This window comes from Marmota monax, unplaced genomic scaffold (genome assembly GCF_021218885.2).
Source record: "Marmota monax isolate L192 unplaced genomic scaffold, Marmota_monax_Labrador192_F-V1.1 WCK01_AAM20220418_F8-fsc00080, whole genome shotgun sequence".
Classification (NCBI taxonomy): Eukaryota; Metazoa; Chordata; class Mammalia; order Rodentia; family Sciuridae; genus Marmota; species Marmota monax.
The window spans coordinates 6801741-6816665 of NW_026694750.1; the positions used below are offsets into that span (position 1 = coordinate 6801741).

A 14925-nucleotide genomic window follows, 5' to 3' on the forward strand; every position below is an offset into this window, starting at 1 on the left:
CCTGCTCTTGTCCCGAGGGTCACTATACGGTTGTCTGTCCTCCCCCAGCCCAGCGATCTGCCCAGGAGCTGCACACTGCCCTGGAGTCTGCTATCCCTTCGGGAGACTCAGCCCATCCCAGTGTCACCCTCCTTGGCACTATCTTCACAGGCTTCTGGTCCCTCTGACCACTGCCCTGTCATGTCCCTGTTGCCCCCCCACACACACACACACACATGAGACTCTTGTCAACTCTGTGTGCTCACCTCCCCGGGAGATGTTCCGCCATTCACCAGGACTTGCTTTGTTCATGTTCTTGGCTCATGTAGGTCACTCGCTGTGCCCTGGGTCATCGTGCTGTGTGTGCTGCCATGTTGGGAGTCTCTGGAGCTAGCCCCTCTTCTCTGGGTCTTCATGACCGCTTTCAGAGTTCTTTACCTTTCATGACAGCACAGGGATGTAAATGCTATTGTGCCTGCTGCAGACCTGTAAACAGGTCTAGGTCTGGAGAGTTTCCGGAACTGTCTGAGGTTGCACAACCAGCACAACTGTGCCGACCAGCAGCGACCCTCCTGGCTTGTGTAAAATTCAAGGGCTGGTGAGACCTTCATCCCCAAGATCTCCCAGAGCAGGGGTTCGCAGGGGACCACACTTAAGAGCTGCTCACAAGAGGTCAGCATTGATAGAAGCAGGAGACACCAGAATACTTTGCTTCCTGAAAAACTCAAGATTTTGAAGTGGGCAAAGTGAGTGTGCAAATATATAATGGCATGTTGCTAGCACCATGGGCCTGTGGAGTTGGGGCTGAAGTTCAGCTAGCTGCTACACCTTCAGTGGACCAGGGGCAGGTCATACCCCCACCCCTGCTGTGGGCCCTGCCCTTTGGAGGAGGAAGCCCCTCCTCTCTGGCAGTGGAGCCCCTGCCCAGCCCTTGTTGGGGAGCAGCCTGAGCCTTTGGGCTAGAAGAGCAGTGTCCCTTTCATCCTAGAGATGGTGGTGCAGAGCTAGCCCTCGGTGGCAGCTGGCTGGACTTGGAGCCAGAGCTTCTGGGTTTGAATCCTAGCTCCCTGGCTTCTGTCCACATGGACTTGGCCATGTGAGCTCTCTGTGCTTGGTTTCTGTGTCAAGTGGGATATCCTAGGATGTTTCCGGTGGCCTGTTGAGCCCTGGCCTGGCTCAACAGCGGTGGTCCACTAACCTCAAAGCATCTGGAGAGATGGCAAAACTGCTTCTGCTCTCTCCACCTGTGTATGGGGTTGGGGGCACATTACCAAGAACACTAGTCCCCGAGGTTGTCACTGTCTTATCAACAAAGGACTAAGCTAGGACTTTCCCCTGGGCCTGCGAGAACCCGAGTCTGAGCAGCAGCAGAGCCCCCACCACTTGCCTCTGTGCCAGTGGCTCCCAGGAGGGGTGGCAGGGAGGGTGTTCCTGCCTCACCTGACCCACGTGCCACCAACTTCCAGAGCCACCATCAAACATGGTGAGCAGGAGGGGCAGTCCCCTTCTTGGACAGCAGGACTGGTTATGGGCCTGGTTAGGGTCTCCTGGCAGAGCATGCCAGCTGGGGCTCCTAGGAGGAGCACTGAAGGAGGGAGGGTGACAGTGAACACATTAGCCAATCCCCAAACACCAATGCAGAATGTTGTCCCCGATATGAGGAGGCTGGTTCATACCGGGGTTGGGGGGGCATGGGAGGATTAGACGAACTCTAGATAGGGCAGAGAGGTGGGAGGGGGCCTGGGGGTAGGAAAGACAGTGGGATGAGATGGACATCATTACCCTAACTAAGTACATGTATGAAGACACGAATGGTGTGAATAAACTTTGTGTACAACCAGAGACATGAAAACTTGTGCTCTATGTGTGTAATATGAGTTGTAATGCATTCTGCTGTCATATATAACAAATTAGAATTTTTTTAAAAAGTGAACAGCAGGTGCTCTGGGGGACTTGGGAAATGTTTGGATGGAGACCAAGCAGTAGAAAGAGGGGCAGCCAGTCCCCGGTGGAGCCACTGTGGGAGGGGTGCAGTGGAGCCTGGCAGAGCCTGTGGTCTGAATGCCACCTCATTCCACACCCATGCTGCCCTCGAACCTGTTACTTACCCTTCCTGATTCCCTGTCCTCACCCAGAAGGCAAGGTAGGCAAAGCCTGGGTGGGTGCCATCGCTGCTGTGAGGCCTGCGTCAGCAGTGTGCATGGAAGGCCCCTGGCTCCACTCAGCACGTCCAGTGCCCTGCGCAGCCAGCTCAGAGAGCTCGGCAGCATCTGTGGAATGACAGTGACAGCTCGGAGATGGAGAACCAGAGATCCTGGGGTCAGGACTGGCTTAGGGCAGGAGGACAGTCCCCACCACTGGGGACCTGCAGGTGAGCAGGCTACCTAGAATAGTGCACAGGCACTGGCAGCAGACACCAGGTGCTCAGGTCAGAGGGGAAAGATGACTCCAGGGAGAGCCATGCGAGTGTCTCTAAGCCTGGGTCCCCACAGGGTGCACCAGTGTGCCCACACCATGTTCTCCAGAGCAGGATCCCAGAGCCAGTGAGCGAGGGAGGGAGACACTGCCTCTCCCCGAAAGGCTTCCTTGGGACACGACCCTGGGAAATGGCTTGGGTTGGGCAGCAGGATGAATAGGAGACCCCCTCAGAGAAGTATTGCCCTGGGGGAGCTTGAGGTCAGGTGTCCAGTCAGGATCAGGGAGAGGACAAGGGGGAGCACTGAGGGATGAAGAGCAAGCCTGGAGGGAGCTGAGCGCTGGGAGGCACGACAGCCCTGATGGCCTGATGGCCGGGACACAGTGGTCTGGAACTGGTTCTGCAGAGAGGACAGTTCTGGGTGGTGGCAGATATCTAGGTATGGACGTGGGGCTGGTGCCCCAGTGAGGAGGATACAGATCTGTGGGCGTCTGAGCCCAGGACAGTGCAGAGGCCCGGTGCCGGCAGGAGCAGTCAAGGTGATGGGGGTGCCTAGCCTTCTGTGGCCATAGGGCGTGACCTGGACATACATCAACTTGAAAAATGCATGCAGACCATAAACAAGTAGCGTTCCATGATGTACAATAGCCACCGACAAAGCCACAAGCCGCTTGTTTAAGACAGCAGAAATTTACTCTCTCGTAGCTCCAGAGACGGCAAGTCCCATGTTGAGGTGTGGGCAGGGCTGCTCTCCCTCTGAAGCCCCTGGGAAGTGCTTTCCTTGGTCTTCCAGCCTCTGGCATTGCTGTGACCCTCCGTGCTCCCTGGCTTGTGGCCACCTCCCGGCCTCTGTCCCGTTTTCACGGCCATCTTCTCCCAGGTGACCCTTCTTCACGTGCACCACTCACGCTAGATCAGGGCCCGCCCTAGTGACCTCATCTTAGCTGGATCACCCACAAGAGCCCTGCTCCCCAATAAGTCCATATGCGCTGCTGGCAGCAGGTGGATCGTTCCTGTGTGTGAGGAAGGTCGCTGTACCTGCACCTGTCAGAGTGGGAGGGAGATAGCTGTGACTGGCCTCCAGGTGGGGGGGCCTTGAGAGGCCATTCCCATATCCACCAGGAGGTGGCAGCGCAGGCATGCTCAGCCCCAAACAGAGGCAGAGTTCCACAGCTGGGGTGGATCTGCATCCTAGACAAAGTCATTATTTATCTTAGTTCCTGAAGAAGACTCAAAACCTCAGCTTGGAAGAGGAGATTCTTATCTTAATGTCCAGATGTTGTGATTCACCATTTCACAAAATCAAGGAGTCCCACTTTTTTGGTGTGTGTGTGGCGGAGGGGGACAGTGCTGGGGATTGAACCCAGGCCTCAAGACTCAAGCATGCTAGGCAAGTACCCTACCACTGAGCTATATCCCCAGCTTAGCCCCACCTTTGACACTTGACTGAGGGACGTGGGAGCCCAGGGTGGGCCCTCAGAGCTGCTGGGATTCTGCAGGTGTTGGCAACAACTCCTCTGGCATGGGGGTCAGCATGCAACCTAGAGATAGTGGCATGCAGGGCCCATGGCCAGCCCCCTTCCAGTGACAACTGCACATTAAGCCTGTTCTCCAGTATCTCTCAGCCTTTCCCCACTCTGTGGAACCAGGGCTCTGACTTGGCTGTTGTTGTGAGCTCTGGTGCCACACTGCCCTTAACAGGTGCCTCTGGTGACCATGACAGGAGGAGGCTGAGGATGGGATGCACATGGCTGTGGCCCCAAGAAATGCATGGCCTTCATGTGCAAAGTGCATTCAGCAAGAGAGCTGTGCCCAGAAGTGGCCCCAGAGAAGCCTCCTCCTGCCCCATATGTGGTGATGCTGAGACTGCCCAGCCCAGGGGCCCAGGGCAGGTGGCCCTCTGGGGCCATCTCCTGTCCAGGACAGGGCTCCCTGAGGACAGATGCTCTTTGCTTCCTCTGCAGCTTCTGCTGGTTTCCTGTGGATGACCTCAAGCTGGGGGCTGAACCCACAGACCTGGTTCTAGAGGCCGGAAGCCCCAGACCAGGGTGTGGGCAGGGCTGGTTCCTGCTGAGGGCTTTGAGGACAGCCTGCTTCTGGCCTCTCTCCAGCTCCTCCTGGCTCCTGCGTCCTTCTCGACTCACCACACCAGAGCAGCTCCCACCATCACACGGCCGTCCCCTCTTTGAGGTTTCCTCCCTTCTCTTGTGAGGACACTTGTCACTGGATGTAGGCCCTCTGATACAATCTAGGGTGATCTCATCCTGAGATGCAAAGACCCCTTTCCCAGATAGGTCAGACTTGCAGATATGGAGGTAAGGCTGTGGCTGGTCTTCTGGGGGCCTCAACTCAATCCCTACACACTGTCTTCCCAATGCCTGGCCCTGCTGCATGAATGTGCAGGTTGGCAGGCAATCCAAACACCCACTATGCCCGGACCTCACTCCATCCTTGCCACTGCCCCGTGGTAAAGGGGTGAGGGCCAGGCCCGTGTGGTCAGGTGCCATGTAGCCACTGGACAGCAGCTGTGCTCCCTGCAAAACCCCACAGGCAAAGTGATCCCAAAGCGGGGCTGGAGCCAGCTTCCAAAGTGGCTCTGTGTTCCCACTTCACCCCAAGCGTGCTGAGGCACAGAAATGGCCAGGTGGGCCCCACCAGAGGGACCCAGATCCAGGCCCAGTACTGCAGAGTCCCATTCCCTCCCCCCATGCTAGGGCCACGTCCCATGACCCCTGTGAGCTCAACAGGGACGAGCCCTTCCATTTTAATTTCTCTTCTGCAGCAGATCAGAGGGTCAGAAGTCTCTTGAGCCTCAGAGACTGTGGGCTTCCACGGAATTGCTCAGTACTGGGGACAGAACTTTAGGTGTGAGGCTTTGCTCTCTAGAGAACTTCCTCATCTGGCTTTTGACATCACTAGTGGGGGTCTTTGCAGCACTGGGGGATGCATGGTCACTAGTACTGGGCTGGAAGGCAGATGGTCACTTTGCATCCGAGGACCTGAAGGCGCCTTTGGCAGGTGCTTCTACCTGTCAAGAGGAGCTGGGTAAGGTTCAGACAGGATGCCAGGTTGTTTTCTTGGGTTGGCGGAGACATCGGTTCCGGCAGCTGTGGAGGATGTTTTGAGTTTCTCTGTGGGATTCTCTTTCAACTCCTGAAGGATCCTGTCAGACTCGGGATGGGGCGGCTGGTGGGTCCGGCTCTGGGAAAGTAGGGGGGCAGTTTGCTTTGGAATTTCGCTCCAAGAATCATCAGCCAAGGGGTGGTTTGATGCTTCTCCCTCCCCACAGTATTTTTCCTTGGGCCAAATGCTATTTTTATTATTTCCAACAGAAAAACACATCACACAGAAGTGACGTCAACAGCGTCTCCAGGAAGGCTGCAGTGACACTTCTCCAGCTGATGAAACAGGGGGTTGTCCCCACCATGTGCCTGTTGCAGTGGGTCTCCAAACCAGACCCACTCTGTGGGCAACCAGTGAGCAGCCCCAGGTGTGGTGACCAGGTGGATGAAGAAGGGGAGGGCTGAGGCCTCTGGCCAGGGAGGTGTGTGCTGCTGAGTCCTATTCTGAGCCTGGGCATGTGTGCCATACATTTGGGGTCAGATACCCCACAAACCCTCAGGATTGTAAGGAGCGAATCCCACTGGTACCTTGTAAATGGAGTGAGCAAATTCTAAGGTGGAATCCAGACATTTGGCTGCAGTTTTGCTAAAGACTTTCGGGATGCGGTTTGTCCGGGAATCCAGACTCGAGCTGAGCCACCAGGCAGATCTTGAGCTGCAGGGGTGACCCTGTGGGATTCTGGGGCATGGGGACAGGCGGGTTTCAATACCCCTGCTCTCCGCAGGGGCAGTGCCCACTGTTCCGGCACTGCCCTCCCTGCTTCCTTTGATCACGCTGCCTTTCCCGAAGTGTGGGTGTGGTGCACACGTCCGTCCTTCCTCGAGTGCACAGGAAGGCAATTGCAATTCAGTCTCGAGGCAGCCGGAAAGACCTGGATAAAGAGATTCCAAAATCCATGTGGAAGTGTGACGGACAAGAATCACCAGCATAACTTGGGAAAAGCCACAGCAAGGGGGCCATTCTCACCAGGCAGTCACGTAAAGCCAGCATCCATAAGCTGTCACGAAAATCACAACGGTCTCTCACTCTGGTGACACGAGGTACACCCTTAAGACTTTGAGATCGGTAAGGATCAGTGGGAATGCCCAGAAGTAGATTCTATTTGTGGATAGACAGGAGAGAAGATGCTGACCTGCAATGGTGTCTGGCCTGGTCAGAGTCTCTTGAGAGCTGACAGCAGGGTGAATTCCATGAGATAAACACGGGCAAAAATTCAGTAAGTAAAAAAGAATAAATATCAGTGAACTTTCTGAGTTAAGTGACTATTTCTGAGCAATAGAGGCAACATTTGAGCACATACAGTTAGAAACTATAGCCAGACAGCACCATTAACTATATGAAAACCATCCCTTCAAGAGGCTAAAGCAGGAGGGTCAAAAGTTAGAGGAGAGTTTAGGCAACTTAGCAAGTCCTGTCTCAAAAAAATAAAGGGGGGCTGGGGATGTAGCTCAGCGGTAGAGGACTTGCCTAGCCCTTGTGGGGACCTGGGTTCCATCTCCAGAACCACACATGCACGCGCGAGCGCGCGGACACACACACGTGCACCAAAAAAAAAAAAAAAGTCACTCCAGGCTGGGAAAGTGTTTGAAATGATCTTGTGTCCCATGAACTGTCACTTTATTGTGAAGAAGAGCCAAGTCTTGAGACTGTTTTCTGCGTTTTGTTTAGTTTGATTGCTATGAACTTTATTGTGAGTTAAATCTGTTTAAAAGGGTCTCATAGCCAGGTATGGTTGGGCATACCTGTAATCTCAGCAGCTTGGGAGGCTGAGACAGGAGAATCAGCAAGTCACCGAGGCCCTTAGCAACTTACCAAGACCCTATCTCAAAAAATGAAAAGGGCTGGGGATGTGGCTCACTGGTTGAGAGCCCCTGGGTTCAAACCCCGGTACCAAAATAAAAATAAATAATAAAAAATAAGTGTCTTAGACACCTGTGTGCAGTCTGACTTTTAAGATATGAACGCCAGGTACCTTCATTAGTCTGTTGTCATGTCAGTCATGCGAGGGAAGACCCACCTGAGAATTTTGGCTGCTGGATGTTTGATGGTTGCCTATGCCCTCTGTGCCAGGCTGGGCAGAGGAGCCAGGATCTGGGTAAAGGGTATGAGATTTAGGGAAAGAACAGCACTGGGCCTTCCTTCTGCACCAGTCTTGTTTGGAGAAGTGAGCTCTAGGCTGGGGGTTCACCAGTCCACCTCTGTGCCTGAGGAGGGCTCCGCCTGGGGACAGTGGGCAGACCCCAGCCACGGGTGCCTTGGGAGCAGGTGACAGCAGGTGTCCTGAACCAGGGACTCCCAGTAGGAAGAACCTGTCCTTTCTTTCCTGACGCCTGCTGGGGACTGTCCACCTGACAGCTGATGAGAGTGGACAGAGGCAGAATCACAGTGAGGTCAAGAAAGCTTCGCTGCAGTAGCTCTTTCACTCTGGGAGGGGAGGGCTAGGAATTCATACAGGTGGTGGTTGTGGCTTTGTAAAATTGACAAAATAACTTCTTTTTATGACTCTGCTTCAAGAGAGTCTCTGAATTTTATGTTGTAAGCCCCATAAAACCTGGATCCTGCCCTGCCCAGAGATCTCCTTCTAACCCAAAATCTGTCCACATTCTTTCCTTCTTCCTCAGATAAGCTGGAGACACGTCTGAGGCGGTGAGTCATCTCTGCCCTGGGGGCAGGGTGCAATTCAGAGAGCATCCCTGAACTTTTCCAAGGTGCTAATCTGTCCACTCACACACCCTTACTGGCCATCCCTTTGTGCCAAGCCAGCTCCAGAGAGAGGATGAGGTGCAAAGTTGGGAAAAATAGCTGGGTGTGGTGGCACACGTCTGTAATCTCAGTGACTCTGGAGGCTGAGGCAAGAGAGTCCTAAATTCGAGGCCAGCCTTGGCCATTTAGCAAGACCCTTTCTTACAATGAAAAGGCCTGGGGATGCAGCTCAGTTGAAGAGTGGCCCTGGGTTCAATCCCTAGTACCCCTCCCCTCAAACAAGGTGGAAAAAAAATGGATGGTCCCATTGCACTGTTCCAAAGTTAGAGAGACACTCAACTAACTTGTGTCTATACCCACAGGATGGGGCGGGGTGCTGAGGTGGGCACTGGGGAGGTTTTCCTGAAGGCAGACCCTGGTCTATGTGAGGGTAGATCAGGAGGAAACGGTTCCTGAGCTGGGGCATGGGCCAACGAGGCTTGGGACAGCTGCTACTACCGAGATCCCAGGGAGGGGTGGGAGGAGGGGTGAGATGGAGGGCAGGATGGGGCAGAATGGGTCCTGTTTGGAGGATCAGCAAGCAGAGCTGCCAACCCGTATTTGAGATCCAGAGTCCAGTGAACTGCCTGCCATCTATTCTGTGCCTTCAGTATTTTTTTCTGACTTTCAGGCAGCAGAGCGTGGGGCTGGCAAATGTCCTGGGAGCCAGACCCCCATGATCCCAGTGTTCAGTTCCCAGACCGGCAGCCAGAAGCCAGGGGCAGGGCTGCCTCCTCCTTTCCTTTGACCTGAGGTTCCTCAAGTGTAGAGCAGGAGTTACTGCTGGGCTGACCTGACAGATGTGCCCCTCCAGGTGGTGGGAAGGGCTCAGATTCTGTGTGTGTGTGTGTGTGTGTGTGTGTATGCATGCGTGCCTGTGTCTCCATTGCTTCTGGACAGCTGTGATTCTCCATCTCCCAAGCCCCTCCAGGGGCTCTCTTCAGAGCTGGCTGTTAGGGGAGGGGGATTCTGGAGCCTTCAGGGTTCCTCTTACTCAGACCACCGGGGGTGTGGGAGGAGGAAGGTCTCAGATGCACATCTCCAGCTGGGACTGGCACATTGGCCCTCACACACCTAGGTGTGACACTCACTCTGGGCTCCACCAGATCCTGTCCAGACTGGACCTCCCCAGGCTATTCAAAACCCGCTGGGAGAGGCTGGCCCTCACTAACCCCAGGACCTCCGAGTTCAACCCTTGGGACAGCTGGTCCTTGCACTGGAGTCGGTCACTTCCAAACCAAAACCGGGGGTAAAAGAAGAAAAGCAGATCAGGAAGGGCTCTGTCCTCGGCGGTGCCTCTGGGCCCTCGGCCGCCACCTCCAAGAGCACTCTGCACAGAAACACGAATGAAGATGCGTGGAAGTGGTTGACCAACAATGTAGGAGGTACGGGGGGGGGGCTGCAGAGGCTGCCCACCCAATCCCCAAGTTCTTCCCCAAGCAGGACCAGCATGGATGAGATGCCAGGGCTGGATGGAGGGTCCACGAGGAAGACAAACTGAGGCTGCTTTCCCTGGGAATCTTGAGAAGGAAGGGGAGGCTGAGGGCTGTCCCCGGAGTCCGGGGTCTGGGGCCAGGGGTCCGTAGAGACCTGTCTCTGCAGGGTGTGCGAGGCGTGCCTCTCTTGTTCTCCGCGGGGCGCGGGGGTTGGCTCTAGGTGGGACCAGGCCTGGGACTTTCAGCCTGAGATAAGCAGGAAGCGCGAAGGGGCTCTGCTTGCGGGGTGGGAGTCTGGGGGACGCGGGGAAGGGCGGTCTGCCGGCGGGCCAGGGGTAGGGGAGCCGCTGGAAGAGGAGCCCTGGGCGGGGCCGAGGGAGTGTGGGGCGGGGCCTAGGTCGGGGGCGCGTCCTGGGCGGGTGGGGGCAGGGCTGTGGGCGGGGCCGGGGCTGGGGTCGGCCGGGCCCGGGGCGTGTCGCGGGCGGGGCGGGCCTCTCCCGCGCCCGGCTGGGTGCAGTCTGCCCACCGCTCACAGGGAGCGTGTGGCCGGCTGGACCTGGGTGGACTGGTCTCCGCACGGCCCTTCGGGCGCGGGCGGGAAGCCGGCTCCTGGGCACCTGTGCTGCGCCCCGCGCACTCTCCCCGGCATGGCGCACGCGGAGACGGCGGCTCCGGGCCGCAGGGCCGGTCTGTGAGCCTCGGACCCGAGAGGCACCGGGGGCTTGGCCGCGCGCACGATGCCTTTGCCAGCGGAGGCGAGGGCGACCCCGAGGGCGACGGGGCGCGCGGTGGCTCCGGCGCTGCTGCTGCTGCTGCTGCTCTCCGCGGTGCGTGCGACTGCCCCGCCGCGACCCCTGCTCCCGCTGCAGCCCAGCATGTGAGTCGCGGGAGCAGGAGAGGCTCCTCCGGGCGTCGGAAACCGGGACCGAGCTCCTGGGCTTTGTCCGGGGGCCCCAGAACAATGGGCTCTTTGCCGTAGCTGGGGAGAGGGTTCCCGGTGGGGTCTGGGGAGCCCCTGTGGCAGGCCTGTGCCTCCTCCCTCACGGCCTCTGTGATGTGGGTCCTGCCTGCTCAGGCAGATGCTGAGCTGGGGAGGGAGGTGAGGAATCCGGGCCCCCTGCCCGGCAGGGTCTAGCCTGGGAGCCGGCTTGGACGGCAGAGGAAGCGGCCTGCTCCCACTTCCTCCAAAGCCTGTCTCCTGGGGTCTGGGGGGCCTTCGCAGGGGCGGGGTGTACCCAGACGGGGCTGCAGAGCTGGTTTGTGTGTTAAACACGTGTGCTTTGGAGCTGCAGGGAGAAGGAATTCAGTACCAGAATGGGCAGGAAGAGACGGTCAGGGAGCCAGCCGAGATGAATTTAATTTTGAAAGATGATTCCCCAACGGGCCATTTAGCGGTCTCTCTTAAACAGCAAAGCAATCCCTGTGTTGGCCTCAAAGGAAAGTGGAGGAGGAGGAGGTGGGGAGAGCCTGTTGGCTGCCCCCCACTCCAGCACTCCCTGCAGGGTGCCTGGGCTTGGGGCCGGCCAACCTGGCAAGGCCTTTGCCAGCTGCAGAGGGGCTGGCCACGGCCCTGGGCTCAGCTCACGTTGGGGCCTCCCAGCCGCAACCCTGAAGCCCCCTTCAGGGGCCACAGAGGGGCTTCTCAGGCTCCTCCTATCCAGCATTCTGGAAGAGGGCCTGGCGCTGGGCCACTCTATGTACCTGGCTGTGGAGGAGAGAGAGGCGGCCCCCTGGGGATGGAGTGGACAGGGTTCCACACTGGGGGGAGGCAGGCAGATTCTTTCCCCCAGGGCCTCTACTCTGGGTCTTGCTTTGCTCCAAGAAGGAAGATTTCCTGTGGTCTCTTCCACAGAGGACCTCCTCTGTGTTGGGGACCTTTCATCCAGAAACTGAAAGGCCTGCACCTCGACTCCAGGGGACTTCTGCTGAACACTTCTGCTTCCTGTGGTCCCCGTGCCTTTGTCCAAGGGGAGCTGCAGCCCCACAAGGGGTTAGCACACAGGCTTTGGGCCACTTGATTGCCTGCTTCTCATACGGCTGCCAGAAGACTTGGGGCTCTGATCCTGGGGGGGCAGCAGCTCAATGGTGACTGGTGGACGTTTCTGCTCTTGAGAGAGGCTTCTGCCCCTGCTGCACTCACGAAAACTGCTGGCTGCCTGCCTTTCTGGGTCCCCATCCAACTTGCCCAAACTTGCTGTTCTCTCCAGGCGTGGAGCAGGGGTCTTTCCTGTGTCCTACTCGCTCACCTGACCTCTGGGAAGCCTGGAGCCAGGCTGGGAAGAGCTGTCGCTCCTTCCAGACCCTCCCCTCCCATTGCTGCTCCCTGATCTTAAATCCTGTGGCTGCTGCCCTGGGGGCCGTTGTCCACTGTTTCCTGGCCCTGTCTCCATAAGGCCTTTGTTCGCAAATTGCCCCTTGCAGGTGGGTCTGAGTTCCAGGTTGGCTGAGGTGGCTGTGTGTCTGCCACAGGCCTTCTGTCACCTCGCCACCTGCATGTGCCTGGATGCACAGTAGGGCTGCAGTGGGCCCTGGCTGGCTGGGGGAGCTCCGATTAGAACAGAGGAGGTTTCTCCCTTGGCTGGGAGAGGGCCGGAGAGCAGAGCTGTGGCCTGGGGTGGGGAGGCAGCCCCTGGCGGCGGCCTGCCTAGGCTGCCCTGCCCAGGGGAGGGATAGCACCCCAGCCACCTTCTGCTGGTCCTGTAAGCAGCCAAACCCACCACCAGCCAGAGGGCCGTGTGTTCATGTGGGGGGTGTGCAGTTTGTGAGGTCGCCTCCTGGGGCACAGAGTGAAGGGGGAAGAGGGTGGTCCTGGTAGGCCGTGAGGTCCTCTGGCATTGGTGGGATCAGGCATGAGACTGGGGGGACTCAGGGCCCTGTGTCCAGGACGCAGCCCAAGGACGGCTGATGAGCCCTTCCCTAACGAGGGGACCCCCGTTCCTGACTCATTGCCCTGCCTGGCCTCTCCCCATAAACTCAGGCTGGGATCCTTGGCCTGCCACAGCCCCTGGGAAGCTGGGGCCCGCGTCCTGTGCAGTCATCTGAGAGGCATGGAACCCCAGAGCAGGCCTGGCTCCACATCTTATTAGTGACCTGGAGCAGGTAATGCAGGGAGCCACCGTTACCTCCTTCCAGGAGTGTTGGGGACATCCGTCCCGCCTGGCCCATTACCCCAGGCTGGAGGAGCCGGGGGGTGTGGAAGCTGTGAGGCCGGAGCAGCAGGTACCACTGGGAGCTCACAGGAGAGCCTGGATCCTGATCCTGGGCTGCCCTGTCCTGCACTTTGAGGATCCTCGCCCTGCAGTCCCCCCAGACGTGGGCTGGCTGGCCTCTGCCACGGAAGACTGCAGGAGGGGTGTGAATGGGACGTCTTGGGCAGCCTGGTCCTGCGGACTTGACTGGGGATTTGGGTTTGGCTCTGCCCTGGCCACCAGTCTTTGATGGTCAGCTGGGGGCGGAGGACCTCGGCCTTGGTGCTGTGGCCAGGCCAGGCTGGGGACCCAGCTTCGTTGGTGCTTTCATCTTGGCTACAAAGCAGAGCCGCTGTGTGACTCCCTGAGGGGCGGGCTTCCCACCCAGCGAGAGCAACAGGAGGAGGAAAAATAAAGTCCTCGGTTGCAAGAGCATCCGTCTGGGGGTGGCTGGCCTAGGGCCAGGTCCTGGGACAGGGCAGCCAGGGTCTTCCAGGGCTGAGCCTGGGGACCCCCAGCAGACCAGACAAACGTCGGGGCTGTATGGGAAGCAGGAACTTCTGCCCAGGTGGACGGTTTGAAAACAGAGGCCAGGGATGTGCTGTGTCCCCTGAGCAGGGAGCTCAGCCAGGAGGTTGGGAGAGAAGTGGCTTCCTGCCTGCTCTGATACCCCAAAATGGTGGTGGGGGCCCAGGTGCTGGATTTGCCAGACTCACTGCAGTGTACCCCCAGGTAGCATGCAGTGTGGTCCACTCAGAGCACAGGCCCTGCCCCTCGTGTTGGGGATCAAGCCCAGAACCTGGCCCTGCTGGGAGAGCCTGGTCTCCTCTTCCTTAAGGTCCCACAGAATCCTGCTGGCTTCTGACTTGGTCCGACTTAATTGTTAGCACTTAAGTCGTGTCCTCTTTTACTGAAACTTGTCTTTGGAGGCCACCTGACCTGGGTGAACCCAAGCTCTGGGCATCCACCACCTCCTGGGGGCATGGATTATGTGCAGGGGGGGCTGGGTTTGAACCCGGGGCCTCACATGTGCAAGCAAATGCTCTACCACTGAGCCACCTCCTCAGCCCTTTTTATTTTTTATCTTGAGACAGGGCCTTGCTAATTTGCTTGGGGTCGTCCCTCCACTGACCTTTCCCCACCTCACAGCCTGATGGGCATGGGGGTCTGTCTTACGCTGACCGCCCCCAGCACTGGCTCTTCCCTGGCCTGGTTTATGCAGTCCCTGGGGTGGGGACCTGCAGAAAGGGGAGTCCTATGGGTCTTGGCAGGGGTGGGGACCATGGCGCTACTTTTCCATTTCCTGCTCCTCGGAGGGGATGCCCTTCTCACTGTGCCAACAGCCCGCATGGCTCAGAGGGTGCTGGGAGTCACTGAGGTCACAGGGATGGGGCAGGGAGGGCCGGGTGGAGAGAACAGAAGCCCTGAGCGGGAGGACTGAGCCATCTGGAAGGTGGTGTGGGGTCTTCCTGGCCTGGCTCCTGGGGGATCAGGCAGCACCTTGGGCAGTGTGTGGTCCTGTGTGGGGGTGCTGTGGTCCTGGTTCCTCTTCGAACCCCCCTCACCCTCGAGCCTGGGTGGGCACTGGGAGGGCTGTGCTCTGGAGGCCTGGCCTCCCAGGGCCATGTGCTGGAGGAGCCTGTGCCAACCAGAGGTGGGTGGTGAGATGCTCACTGTCCCTGTTCTCTGTCCCAGGCCCCATGTGTGTGCCCAGCAGCAGCTGACCCTGGTGGGCCATCGTCGGCCCTGTGTGAAGGCCCTCAGTCGCATGGTGTCCGTGTGGAAGCCGGGCTGTGGGCGCCAGGCATGGTGCATTGGCCACGAGCGCAGGTAGGTGCTGGGCACCTGGGGCTGTGGGCAGGAGCTGGGCAGTGGGGGCTGGGGCTGCACCCATCCTGGCCTCAGGGCCACCGGATGCCCCCTCTGAGGACAGAGTGCCAGGGAGGCTCCAAGTCACAGCTCTGTGGAGAGGTGTGGGGCCCCACCAGGGAGGGGTGCTGGGCACAGCCGGCAGAGAGCCCGAGCTCACCTGCTGAGTTCC

General features: G+C 58.3%; 1 protein-coding gene across 5 annotated transcripts in view; it reads left to right on the forward strand.

Moving 5' to 3' along the window:
- The first annotated feature begins 10197 nt into the window (after positions 1 to 10197).
- The window catches only part of Megf6 (multiple EGF like domains 6), a 92555-nt gene continuing 87827 nt past the window's right edge, over positions 10198 to 14925 (forward strand). For 3 of the 5 annotated variants that reach the window (XM_046424792.2, XM_058572759.1, XM_046424793.2), the window contains exons 1-2: positions 10201 to 10573; positions 14580 to 14714. In XM_046424792.2, the coding sequence (XP_046280748.1) occupies positions 10434 to 10573; positions 14580 to 14714 (275 nt within the window). In that variant the 5' untranslated portion in view covers positions 10201 to 10433. Of the gene's footprint in view, positions 10574 to 14579; positions 14715 to 14925 lie in introns of all 5 variants that reach the window. The other 2 variants (XM_058572762.1, XM_046424794.2) reach the window with 2 other exon arrangements.